General features: G+C 42.8%; 1 protein-coding gene and 1 long non-coding RNA gene across 17 annotated transcripts in view; one reads left to right on the top strand and one right to left on the bottom strand.

Annotated features, from left to right (window-relative positions):
• The window catches only part of LOC118385582 (AP-3 complex subunit beta-1-like), a 59,265-nt gene extending 53,821 nt beyond the window's left edge, over positions 1-5,444 (bottom strand). For 13 of the 14 annotated variants that reach the window (XM_052521433.1, XM_052521434.1, XM_052521437.1 and 10 more), the window contains exon 1: positions 5,137-5,444. In XM_052521433.1, the coding sequence (XP_052377393.1) occupies positions 5,137-5,276 (140 nt within the window). In that variant the 5' untranslated portion in view covers positions 5,277-5,444. The remainder of the gene's footprint in view (positions 1-5,136) is intronic. The other variant, XM_052521445.1, reaches the window with a different exon arrangement.
• Positions 5,445-5,775: 331 nt separating this feature from the next.
• On the top strand, positions 5,776-12,806 carry LOC127930779 (uncharacterized). 3 transcript variants are annotated; one of them, XR_008139443.1, is made up of 4 exons: positions 5,776-6,321; positions 6,453-7,387; positions 9,228-9,459; positions 11,976-12,806. It is a non-coding gene; the product is annotated as an uncharacterized LOC127930779 (long non-coding RNA). The 3 variants fall into 3 exon arrangements; XR_008139444.1 differs by having other exon boundaries at positions 5,776-6,547; positions 6,827-7,387; XR_008139442.1 differs by having other exon boundaries at positions 5,776-7,387.
• The last annotated feature ends 866 nt before the right edge of the window (positions 12,807-13,672 follow it).

The following is a 13,672-nucleotide window of genomic DNA, read 5'->3' as shown; positions in this document are numbered from 1 at the left end:
CTGTCCTCACAGTCCCCGCGATTCCACACACACACACACACACACACACACACACACACACACGTTTCCCCGACTGTCAGCTGGTTGTAAACGTTCCCTGTGGCTACTTCCCTCCAAACCCGCTTTTGCCCTTCACAGGCAGCGACCAACTGTAGCGGTCACCGGATACCCATCCTGCCGGCTAATGATCTAGCATTAGTGGTTCTGCTACACACGCAGACAGACACTACGCATGCACTCTATGGTATGCTTTCTCCCTCTCTGTAAAATGAAGCTGTGACTGACAGCACCTTCTCCTTAAATCTCAAGTATCAGGCTTTAAAGCAATTAAGAGCCCACCACATCCTTAGCTCTAAGATGATAACAGGAGTGGCAAGATGAAGTGGCCCTCTTTTAAATGGCTACTAGTAGGCTTTGACTCGTCATTGCTTGTAAATGCAATCCAGAGACGGGTTGAGGTTTCCTGCCTGATGGATCTGTAGCTCTTGGACAGGGGCTACTTTCTCCTTCTCTCCTCTGACCGTACTGTCGTTCTCTGCGTCTGTGTGTAGCTGGGTGGTAGTTTGGTTCTCTCTGCCTGTGGCCACTTCCTCCAGGGGAAACGGGAGGGCCTTATCGGCCTCGGGGTAAACAGTGAGCAGCTTTCACCACCTCTGTCCACAGCACAATGCTTCACGCCTGCCCAGTGCCCTTCAAGGGCCAACAGAAGAACCACACAGAGTTCGAACGACACCCAGACAACTCTACATGTCTCTCTTCATGTTTAAAACCAACCTAGTCTCTTTTTCCAGGTTTTCAAAACTGGCAAGCAAGTCTACAACCAACCAGCCCGGGAAGTCATTCATTCACATAATGACCAGTAGGATAAAGCACTGTAAACAGCTCGAATCAGCTGACTCTATTTAGCCTACTACAGTCTGTCATGTCCTCTAGTGTTTATAACCAGGATGATAATGCTGTTGGACATGGCTCAGTTGATATAGCCCAACACATAATCTGACATCACATGGAGGCCCTATAAAAAAAACATGGGAAACTGAACCGCAGTGAAATAATACGGCGCTTTGGGAAGCAGCTGATCACTTGGGGACAACCAGCCAGTCACATGTTGCTGTGCTTCTGGCAGGGCAAGAGCAGTAGAGTGGACCGTGAGGTAACAAGAGCCCAGCCAATACTGGATAATCTACAGGAACGTGACTTAGACCCCGACTGTGTCACATGACATTATCCAAACAGCAAACAGACTGTGGTTTCATTTCATTGGAGAAAGCTGACTAACTTAAAAAAAAGGCCACCTATAGATATCTTTAGGAGCAAGAAAGTGCAAGAGAGGGTTAAGGTTACAGCCATTAAAATGCACGTAACGATACATTGACGATAGCTTCATTTAAAAAGAAAACAAAAACTCAGTCAGGGCTTCGCTGCTTTCTGACTTACCATTCAAGTCTGCCATCTAGTGTTACGGTGCAAACACAGCGTGGATAGAGAACTACACAGAGCAACATATTCTCAGAAATCAACCCCATGATCACAACCCTCCAGACGAGCTTCAATGCCATACAACTCTCCTTCCGTGGCCTCCATCTGCTCATAAATACAAGTCAAACTAAATGCATGCTCTTCAACCGATAGCTACCTGCACCTGCCCGCCTATCCAACATCACTACTCTGGACGGCTCTGACTTAGAATACGTGGACAACTACAAATACTTAGGTGTCTGGTTAGACTATAAACTCTCCTTCCAGACCCAAATCAAACATCTCCAATCCAAAGTTAAATCTAGAATTGGCTTCCTATTTCACAACAAAGCATCCTTCACTCATGCTGCCAAACATACCCTTGTAAAACTGACCACCCTACCAATCCTCGACTTCGGCGATGTCATTTACAAAATAGCCTCCAATACCCTACTCAACAAATTGGATCACAGTGCAATCCGTTTTGTCACCAAAGCCCCATATACTACCCACCATTGGGACCTGTACGCTCTCGTTGGCTGGCCCTCGCTTCATACTCGTCGCCAAACCCACTGGCTCCATGTCATCTACAAGACCCTGCTAGGTAAAGTCCCCCCTTACCTCAGCTCGCTGGTCATCATAGCATCTCCCACCTGTAGCACACGCTCCAGCAGGTATATCTCTCTAGTCATCCCCAAAACCAATTCTTTCTTTGGCCGCCTCTCCTTCCAGTTCTCTGCTGCCAATGACTGGAAGGAACTTCAAAAATCTCTCAAACTGGAAACACTCATCTCCCTCACTAGCTTCAAGCACCAACTGTCAGAGCAGCTCACAGATTATTGCACCTGTACATAGCCCACCTATAATTTAGCCCAAACAACTACCTCTTTCCCTACTGTATTTACAGTGCCTTGCGAAAGTATTCAGCCCCCTTGAACTTTGCGACCTTTTGCCACATTTCAGGCTTCAAAACATAAAGATATAAAACTGTATTTTGTTGTGAAGAATCAACAACAAGTGGGACACAATCATGAAGTGGAACGACATTTATTGGATATTTGAAACTTTAACAAATCAAAAACTGAAAAATTGAGCGTGCAAAATTATTCAGCCCCTTTACTTTCAGTGCAGCAAACTCTCTCCAGAAGTTCAGTGAGGATCTCTGAATGATCCAATGTTGACCTAAATGACTAATGATGATAAATACAATCCACCTGTGTGTAATCAAGTCTCCGTATAAATGCACCTGCACTGTGATAGTCTCAGAGGTCCGTTAAAAGCGCAGAGAGCATCATGAAGAACAAGGAACACACCATGCAGGTCTGAGATACTGTTGTGAAGAAGTTTAAAGCTGGATTTGGATACAAAAAGATTTCCCAAGCTTTAAACATCCCAAGGAGCAGTGTGCAAGCGATAATATTGAAATGGAAGGAGTATCAGACCACTGCAAATCTACCAAGACCTGGCCATCCCTCTAAACTTTCAGCTCATACAAGGAGAAGACTGATCAGAGATGCAGCCAAGAGGCCCATGATCACTCTGGATGAACTGCAGAGATCTACAGCTGAGGCGGGAGACTCTGTCCATAGGACAACAATCAGTCGTATATTGCACAAATCTGGCCTTTATGGAAGAGTGGCAAGAAGAAAGCCATTTCTTAAAGATATCCATAAAAAGTGTCGTTTAAAGTTTGCCACAGGCCACCTGGGAGACACACCAAACATGTGGAAGAAGGTGCTCTGGTCAAATGAAACCAAAATTGAACTTTTTGGCAACAATGCAAAATGTTATTATTGCCTACCTGGTTAAATAAAGGCGAAATAAATAAAATTCCTGAAGAAATAATAGGATTGAACGGTGGTACCCAATATGATAAAAAAAAAAAAAACTCCACCTATCCACACGAGCCACGTGGGACTACTGGGTCGATTTCATAAACAATGCTATCAGTCAGACTTGAGTTTGGGGAGTACAGAGCAAAAAAAAAAAACTCTTCATTTGAACACTATAATATAAAGGGAATTAGGCTCATGGTGAATATAGAGCGAGTGAATGTATGAATGCCTGACAAAAGCCTAGATTATGTTAAGATGTGATACTGATAGGACAGACTCCCTACTAGATCTCATAGTAAAGCCGAGGCGTTGTGTGTCATAGTTTGTGGACAGTGGAATCATTTACACCCCTCAAGCCCGGCAGGCTCCAGCAGCCCAACCAAGACTCATCTAGTCTCCATTACCAGACCTGGCCTACTGGCCCTGCCTCGCTGCTGAACAGACCAACCATCTGATCATGTGAGAGGACTTAAGAGATTGACTTCGGGCCAAACCACATTCAAATATTAGGCTGACGCAAGTCACTGCTCGACAGTGACAGAGATGGTTGAAAGTGTTCTTCTGGCCGCTATGAAGAGCAGCACTAGGCTACATGGAACAGACATACCAGTAGACATTCCACTGTATAACAATGACATGAGCACGTCGCAAACATTTTTCAGTGAGACCTTTCTACGGGTTAAAACTGCAAGAACTTATAGGACTACAAGGGAAATAGGCCCAGGTGTAGAGAAAGACATACAAACTAACAGTAAGTGGATAATTCAAAGCTTCTGTGATAAATCAGGTTGAATAAACTTTCATATGATAATGGCTGACTGTTGGAGACTTTGCGGGAGAAAATGGCCTTCAGAGAAGACAGTGACTTGAGGCCTTGTCTGGAGCCAGCTGGGGAAAGACTAACCTACTGATAGTGAAATTATAACTGATCCCAACTCCAAGGCCACGGACTGGGAAACATTGATTTACAATAAACCCAATCCTACAGCTGAGTAAGTCAACTACTGGGCGTGTATTCAAGATCATAATGAAGATTAAGGCTATATAGACCTGATCCTAGGTCAGCACACTTTCTCTGAGATCCTACGTGAATACAGGCCCTGATTTACAGTAAAAGACACAGCATGACTGCAGGATGAGGCTGGCCGACCTAGTGATGGAACTGCCCTCTGATGGTATCGTCACGTGATGTTGATTGATGACAGAGCACATTTTACACGTAATCGGTTCCTTTTCATCTCACTTTATCCAATTTATTTAAAATGGGTTGTTTACAAGGATTTTAAACAATATTTCAATTATATGCTACTTTTTGGCACTTATCCTAATCACTTGAGTTTATGACAATGAGGGGAAATAAGCTGGGGTATTTTTTAAATAAAACCGGCGTTGTACCGAGGACCTTGGAGAACCACATCAATTGACTTGAGTTGCCAGACTAACTACAACAGAGCTTCGCCCATGTGCATAGCACAGTTAGCTTTATGTCCGTGTCGAAGTTCATTTTAGAATACATTGACCTCGCACAACTCTACAAACATAAAACGGCGCGGTGGAAAAACATTGTTGAATGGAAAATATATGCATGTTAGAGAAAATGTCTCGTGGTGTCTCTTTGTCAACGTGTTGCTTTTTTGTTCATATAAACATGTATTCCAAACACAGGGCAACATTGCTTGCTGTCAACAAACGCGTTTCTAACCGTGAAGCTACCATAGAGATGCAGCTGTTTATCTAGCCAACTAGTTACCACTAGCATCCATCTTAGATATCAAATTAAGTTGCAAACAGTTTACACACAAGTAGGTTAATAAAATGTTTCCTTGCTAGCTAATTGACCTACTTTTTAAAGTTGGTGCTGAACAGGCCAAATCCAGCTCCAGCATTGGAGGAGGTCGGGGTAGTCTCCTGACCAACCTCCACGGCTGAATCCGATCCTCCTTGGTCGTTGTACGACAAATTGTTCGTCGACATGCTCAACATTTGATGTTTCACAAATGTACAGAATTATTTACTGTATAAAGTAAAACTATCGGAAACAAAATCACAGTCGTTAACAGTTTGATGATGCCAATTAGAAGCGCAAAATAAAACTTTGTCCTGAACGTGCAACTTTTCCCCTTATCCACGCAGTACCGGAAGTATGAGTTGGGTACGTTCGTGTCAAAGTCACATGACAGGGGGAAGAGAAATCAGTCGTCCACAGTTACCACAGTCACAAAGTCATACACCCCGCCCATTTGTTCAATTAACCTCTTACAATTGTATTTTAAACTTAACCCCAACCATAACTGTAAACTTAACCCCACTGCTATCATTATGCCTAACCCTAACCGTAAATGAAAACCAAAAGGCACATTTTAATTTTCATACATTTTTACGATAGCCTATTCTGACTTTGCAGCTGTGGTAGCCCCGTTGCCGTGGTAACTTTGGCCGCAAGCCAATCAAATGAGTTTAGGGGTGTACTCAGTGACGCGCGTGCGGGCTGAACGAAAGCGTCCAGTATTTTTGTAATGTTGTTGGCGCAAGAAACAGGAGTTGAAGTAAACTTCAGAACTAGATGGTAAGCTGTCTGTCTAAATACCCACATCTTCTTCCACATGTAGCTAACGTTAGGAGCTTGGAAGGGGCTGAGGAAATGGCTTCAAGTCCCAGAACATCTCTTCCAGAGGAAGATTTCACCTGTCCTGTGTGTCTTCAAGAATCCTGTCCTCCGACCATGGAGCAGCCACAGCTACTTGTAAAAGTCTATCTGCAGCAATGCTGGGAGTTGAAGGGGGTTCGGGAATGCTCCGTTTGCAGAAAGATATTTTCAATGGGTAATCCTCCCTGTTTACCTGGTTTTATAGAACCTGTGTGAGGCCTACCTTGAGGAGAGTCTAAAGTGCTCTTGCGTGGTGAGAAATTAAAGTACTATTGTCTGGAGGATAAGCAGCCCATCTGTTTAGTGTGTCAATCTTCTAGAAAACACAAGAGTCGTGACCGCTGCCCCATAGACGAAGCTGTTCAGGGCCTCAAGGAGAAGGTACAACGACGTAAAGACATGCGTTTTACAGAGTCCCGTTTTTATTGAACGTAATACATTTTCTATGTTAGGTGTTTAAATACTGTATACAGATTATTCTACTGTAAGATAGGGTGTTTTTTTCGTTTCAGGGTGAACACCAGAGAGCACTAAAACCCTTACAGGAGATGCTGAAGTATTTCAAAGAAGCTACAGACATCTGTACTTCCACAATGCCTCACATTCAGTAGGACGGCGTTGAGTTTTATATAAGAGAAAGCAGCAATAATGTATTAGATCAATATTTAATTATGTTTGCATTTGGTTGCCAAATGTTTGATAGAGATGGCTAAATTATAACTTTTCACAGCTAGACTCTGTAGTAGGACTGATTCATTCACTACTGTACCGGTGGCTAGCTAAAATCAGACCAGAGTCCGTCAACCAGACCAGGGAATTGGTTTTCTGGATGAAATGTGAGAATTCCAGTAACGTAATGTAATAACAGTTCTCCCACTGTCTCCAGAGACAATTCCAAGACGCAGAGATCGAGATCAAGCATGAATTCAAGGAGTTTCCGCAGTTTCTTGGAGATGAAGAGAAGGCCAGGTTTGACACACTGAGGCAGGAACCGTTTGCAAAGACTTCAGCAATGGTTAATAGGATTGACCAGATGAGACAAGAGATGTCATCACTTGTAAACACAATTGAAGCTTATAGAGGATGAGCTATGAGATTAAGACACCTTCAGGTCAGGTCTGCTCTAAGTTAACATGATTTGTTGGTGCATTTATACTGATAAATAGTGATAGATAAATAACAGAATTTAATCTGGTAGTCTGTTCTTCTACAGGACTATAATGGAAAGGTAAGTGATCTGCATCCGGTCTCTCTCTTCTCTGTGCGTTCTGAACCGCCACAGCACAACCCCCACTGACTCCTGAATATTCTTCCAGAGCCCAGTGCACACTGCCTGATCCAGATACACAGCTGGTCTCAGGAGCACTGATTGACGTGGCTAAACATCTGGGCAATCTGCAGTTCAAAGCTTGGGAGAAGATGCAGAGGAATTGGATTGTCACTTACAGTTTGTATCCATTTTTTAAAATCTTAGTAAATACTGGTGGTGGACATCAATATTGATAATTAGATATGATATTGATATGAGCAAGGCATATCGTGATAGGTTTATTATTCCTGTTAACCTGACCTGGCCCAATGGGCAATCCGCAAGCAGTTCTCTGGACTTCACAGAGCTGTGGAAGTGAACAGAGAAGTGAAAATGTTATATAGGGCTTTTAACGTTAATAACCTGTTAAAGAGTGACGTGTTTTTTTTGCCACAATTTTTTTTTTATTCCATTAATCGGGTCTCCATTTCTTCACTGCACAGAACATTTTAAGCGCACGTGTTTCCGCACGGATCCTTTTAGGCGCAGAATTTGACACGGAATACAGCTACAGCAGAGAGGGAGAGAGGCCACATATTATGGATGTACTGACAAGATACATGTCTCTCCGCCCTAACGATGGGAGTCGTTGTCCAAAAAGTGTCACGGCGGGCTGTCTAGCCCCTGCCTATCCTTTCTTTGGATTGGTGGATACATCTCATTATTGTAATCCTTTTTTGAATACTCGATGAGGGTTGTTGAGGTCAACCGCCTGTATTCAATGGAGAGGTGCTTTGCTACTATCCTCATACCAGATTTTCGGTGGAAAATCTGTTTCCCTCCAACAGGTGGCGTTTTTTCTCTCGTTTTTTTCACCCACCGGGTAAGGAGTTTTTGTATGGAGATCAAATGAGTGTCGAATTTGGTCAACAAAAAACTGAATGGCTTATTTGCCTCACAAGGTTTATTTGCTGGAATACTGATGTGTGTATGTGCAATACCAGTCAAAAGTTTGGACACACTTACTCATTCTAGGGTTTTTCTTTATTTTTACTATTTTCTACATTGTAGAATAATAGTGAAGACATCAAAACCAAGAATAACACATATGGAATCATGTAGTAACCAAAAAAGTGTTAAACAAATAAAAATGTAGCCACCTTTTGCCTTGATTGCAGCTTTGACATTCTCTCAACCAGCTTCATGAGGAATGCTTTTTTGAAGGAGTTCCCACATATGCTGAGCACTTGTTGGCTGCTTTTCCTTCACTCTGCGGTCCAACTCAACCCAAACCATCTCAACTGGGATGAGGTCGGGTGATTGTGGAGGCCAGGTCATCTGATGCAGCACTCCATCACTCTCCATCTTGGTCAAATAGCCATTACACAGCCTGGAGGTGTGTTTTGGGTCATATTGTCCTGTTGAAAAACAAATGATAGTCCCACTAAGCGCAAACCAGATGGGATGGACGCTACAAGCTTGGCACATCTGTATTTGGGGAGTTTCTCCCATTCTTCTAGGCAGATCATCTCAATCTCTGTCATGTTGGATGGGGAGCATCACTGCACAGCCATTTTTAGGTCTCTCCATAGATGTTAGATCGGGTTCAAGTCCAAGCTCTGGCTGGGCCACTCAAGGACATCCAGAGACTTGTCCTGAAGCCACTCCTGCCTTGTCTTGTTTGTGTTCTTCGCTCCTGAGCTCTCTGGAGCAGGTTGTCATCAAGGATCTCTCTGTGCTTTGCTCTGTTTATCTTTCCCTCGATCCTGACTCGTCTCCCAGTCCCTTCCGCTGAAAAACATCCCTACAGCATTATGCTTCCACCACCATTATACACCGTAGGGATGATGCCAGGTTTCCTCCAGATGTGACGCTTGGCACTCAGGCCAAAGAGTTCAATCTTGGTTTCATCAGACCAGAGAATCTTGTTTCTCGTGGTCTGTGAGTCCTTTATGTGCCTTTTGGAAAATTCCAAGCGGGCTGTTATGTGACTGAATAAATATGGTTTGGCCCCTAAAACCCTCACAAACCTTTACAGATGCACAATTGAGAGCATCCTGTTGGGCTGTATCACCGCCTGGTACGACAACTGCACTACCGCAGGGCTCTCCAGAGGGTGGTGAGGTCTGCCCAACGCATCACCGGGGACAAACTACCTGCCCTCCAGGACACCTACAGCACCTGATGTCACAGGAAGGCCAATAAGATCATCAAGGACAACAATCACTCGAGTCACTGCCTGTTCACCCCATTATCATCCAGAAGGCAAGGTCAGTACAGGTGCATCAAAGCTGTGACCGAGAGACTGAAAAATAGCTTCTATCTCAATGCACTGTATATGACATCACGGCAACTTTGAGATAAAACACTTTATATTAGAGGTGGCTATGCATATTCGTGGTATGATGCTAGTAGCATAGCGTTTATCGCCATTGAATACAGGCGGTTGACGTCAACAACCTCTGATCAAATATTCAAAAAAGGATTACAATAATGGGATGTATCCACCAATCCAAAGAAAGGATAGCCGGGAGCTAGACATCCTGCTGTTCTGTTTTGTGGACTACGATTCCCATTAAGGGTGGAGAGACATTTATCTTGTCAGTGCATATGCATAGTCTTTGCCGACATTCAGTGCTTGCGCCTTTACATTATTGTGTCTATGTAAACAGTATAACTTTACCCTCGCCCATACCCGGGTGCGAACCAGGGACCCTCTGCACACACCAACAACAGTCACCCACAACGCATCGTTACCCATCACTCCACAAAAGCCGCGGCTCTTTATTTCTAGGTCTCAGAGCAAGTGACGATACCGATTGAAACACTATTTAGCGCGCACCGCTAACTAAGCTAGCCGTTTCACATCTGTTACATTTATAGTAAACACAAAAAGCACAATTTTGTTTTCATTCACTTTTACGATATAGTCTATATATCGTAAAAATGTATGATAAACATTTGCTTTCATGAAAACAAACATTTGAAATGGGTGGTGTTTATAACGTTGTGGCTATGGTAACTAGTGACAACCCCTTTCCTCTTGCCAAAATCATGTAAAAGTTATGCCCAATATTTTTTCTTCTTTCTTTCTGTGGTGAATTCATGAGCATGTCACGGGCCGTTTTAAACTAGTCGCAAGCCGGTATTTTTGGGTTTGACAATAAACATTGTTTGTCCAGCTAGTCATGTTACCTAGCTAGCTTGCTACCTGATAACTTGACCACTGACTAGGCTACGCACAAATTTGGATGGCACAGGAAGAACTGAAAAGGAATAGGCTACTCAACAACAGCGAAAAGGAGGGTGGTTTGTCGGGGTGGATGTATAACGCGAATGTCGAGCAACCCAAAGGTTGTGAGTTCGAATCTCATCACCGACAACTTTAGCATTTTAGCTGATTAGCAACTTTAACTACTTACCACTTAGCGCGTTAGCTAACCCTTTAACCTAACTCCTAAACTTAACCCTAACCCCTAGCCAAGCTAATGTTAGCCACCTAGCTAGAATTCGTAACATATTGTACATTTTGAAAATGCATAATATTCGTAATATAATTCGTAAATGATATATCTAATGCGAATTGTAATTTGTAAAATATACTAAAAGGGTGATGGACAACCACAAGTGAATACAGACCATACGAAATGTAACGTATCATACTAAATGGAGTGTGTTGGATTTACTTGCATAATAATATGAAATGCTCGGAGACCAGGTTGGGCTACTCAAAGAGATGCTTCAAAGGTACATTAGGCTGCATGTGTGTGTGTGTGTGTGTGTGTGTGTGTGTGTGTGTGTGTGTGTGTGTGTGTGTGTGTGTGTGTGTGTGTGTGTGTGTGTGTGTGTGTGTGTGTGTGTGTGTGTGTGTGTGTGTGTGAGAGAGAGCGCGGGTGTGGGAGGGAGGGAGAGTGTAAGACTAGAATGATCTGAACAGTACAGATGGCTACAGAGTTTTCATAACATTGTTGGACAAGTTTAAAATATCCTTGTTCTTTTGTATCCATAAAGCAATTTATTTTTTTCCTATAGTCACACTGCTTTAGAATGCCTGAAGCTTTAACAGTACTTAAAGCTGTGTGTGTGTGTGTGTGTGTGTGTGCTGTGCACAAGTGTTCAACTTCAAGAGCACTGATAAGAGAAAGTAGGCCTACTTAAACATTGGGAGGATTAATAGTTGTATGTTACAGTGACATTTGTGTTGTTCATGGTAAAATTCCATTAACATTTAATGTAGATAATTGAGTTCCGTCCCTTACAGTCAAAACATAGTATGCCTGTAACTCAATGCACTGCTTTTTTTAATGGAAAAAAAAAAAAAATAGGGCCAAATTTGTGCAAATTCTAAAATTGCGACTAACTAATGGCATTAACTCGACAGCCCTAATTTTCTACAAACCGATATGATCTTGATATCGACTCGGAAAAATGCAGCTGATGTCTTCTTTTTTTTCTTCATATCGGTGCCCAATCACTCGTAAATACTTTTACCACTGAAGTTTATTTCTTCAGAAAAATACTATCACTGGTATGTGCCTTGGTACCCAGGTGTACACATTAACCAACAGGTTTCTGTGCCTTTGCCGAAGGCTTAGGGCATACAAATCTTACTATGTAATGTACAAGCTAACTCCATCACTGAGAGTAGGGAACTACTAGGAATTTGACCTGTTCATTGTCGGGTCAACAAGAAGACCGAAGAGGGTGCAAACAACAAGAACACCAACAACAACAAAAAAATCAACCACTGATTTAAGACTAAAGTATCTCTGATCTTTCCACTCAGATCCTGTGATTCTGGACCCCAACACTCACAAATTGTCCTGTCTGACGATCTTACCATTGGCACACACTTGGAGCGCAGCATGCAGCTTCCTGACAACCCAGAGAGGTTTGATAAATGGCCCTCGGTCCTGGTCTCTGAGGGCTTTGACTCAGGCTTACACACTTAGGATGTTGTGGTTGGGGAAAATGAAGAGTGGATGGTGGGTGTTCTATTAGAGTCTGCCCTGAGGAAGGGAGAAATAAAGACTAGAGACCAGTTCTGGGGTTTAACACACTTGTATGGTACATGCAAAGCTTTTCCCCCACCAAAATGATCAAATTTTCCTCACTGTAGACTATACCAGGACAATTAGAGTGCAGCTGGACTAGGACAAAGGAACACTCTCATTCTCTAACCCTGATAATGCCACACATATACACACGTTCACACACACTTTTACTGAGAGAGTCTTTCCACATCTTGGTAATAACAGCTAATACCCTCTGACGATCTTACCTGGAGAGGTCACTTTAGTGATATCACCTGTCAAGTGTAAAGCCGATCCGGACTCTGACAATGAAGATGAATTGAAGAAGAATGCTTCTTTGTCATTTTCAGATCACGAAAACTGGTGTCTTTTGATGTTTTGATGTGGAACTGCAGTCATAACCAGCTGATACCAGTGGCATTTGTTGTAAGAAAAATGCTCTGTTCATTTGGATTTTAGTTGATGTTTCATGTTGATATGTCACCAAGAAATATTTTCATTGTGCCATTTTCTTTGACTTGAGAGAAGAGAATATTTTATGTAAAGGTTAATGAGTCCATTAAGACATGATTAAAATAATTCATTTTTTTAATCGGACACAAGTCACTCTTTATTATTATTATTCTGATAAATCTCTAAACGCTGCCATCTGGATCTGAGCTCAGCATAATACTGTTTCATCAATGAAACTGTTTGTTTCCTGAAGAATGTCTGTTACTGTAGATGGCAGCAATGGACCAGTATTTGATTAGGCATGACTGCAAACTGCTGACTTAATTTGACTGTGAAATAGAAGCACATTCAGCCAGCCATGTTCACCAACATCAGCAAAAGGAGAACAGAAGATACTGACCCTACCGTTATGCTTTTTTAGTGAGCTGCACTGTGGTCAGAATGCAGTCATGGTTACATTAAGACAAAGTGAAGCCTGGTGTGAGATATGGGTCGGAAAACGTACTTCAGTACAGGAATGGGATATGCCTCTGTACTCAATGTTACCTGTATCCACACTGATACATCGAGAAGCTTGAAATACTGCTGCGCTTTTCGTCCTCATGCTAGCTAACAGTAGCCACCTCAACCATTTTGGAACATGTGGTATTTCATAATGGCTGCTGTGGCTACTGCTAGCTAGCAGTATTTCAATCTTCTGGATGGAGCAGTGTGGATAAAGGGATATTTTTTTCTGAACTTATCTGGTGCCGGCTCCACAGTGTCTTAATGTAACCATGATTGCGCTACGACCCAGTGCAGCTCAGTAAACAAGCGTGCTGGTAGGGTCGGTATCTTCTGTGCTGTAACATTTGGATACTCACTGATTTACCCAGTTTTTTTTTCTTCAGTTTCCTCTTGCTTGAGGCTAGCTAGGACTTTCTTGGAGATACCCTGTGGTCACCCTTCTCTTGTGACCAGGCTGCATCTAGATAGATTGGAAATCGCTTCCTTGTCT

Source organism: Oncorhynchus keta, chromosome 6 (assembly GCF_023373465.1).
Source record: "Oncorhynchus keta strain PuntledgeMale-10-30-2019 chromosome 6, Oket_V2, whole genome shotgun sequence".
NCBI lineage: Eukaryota > Metazoa > Chordata > Actinopteri > Salmoniformes > Salmonidae > Oncorhynchus > Oncorhynchus keta.
The sequence above is the reverse complement of the archived record's forward strand: the minus strand, read 5'-3'. Positions and strand labels throughout refer to the sequence as shown.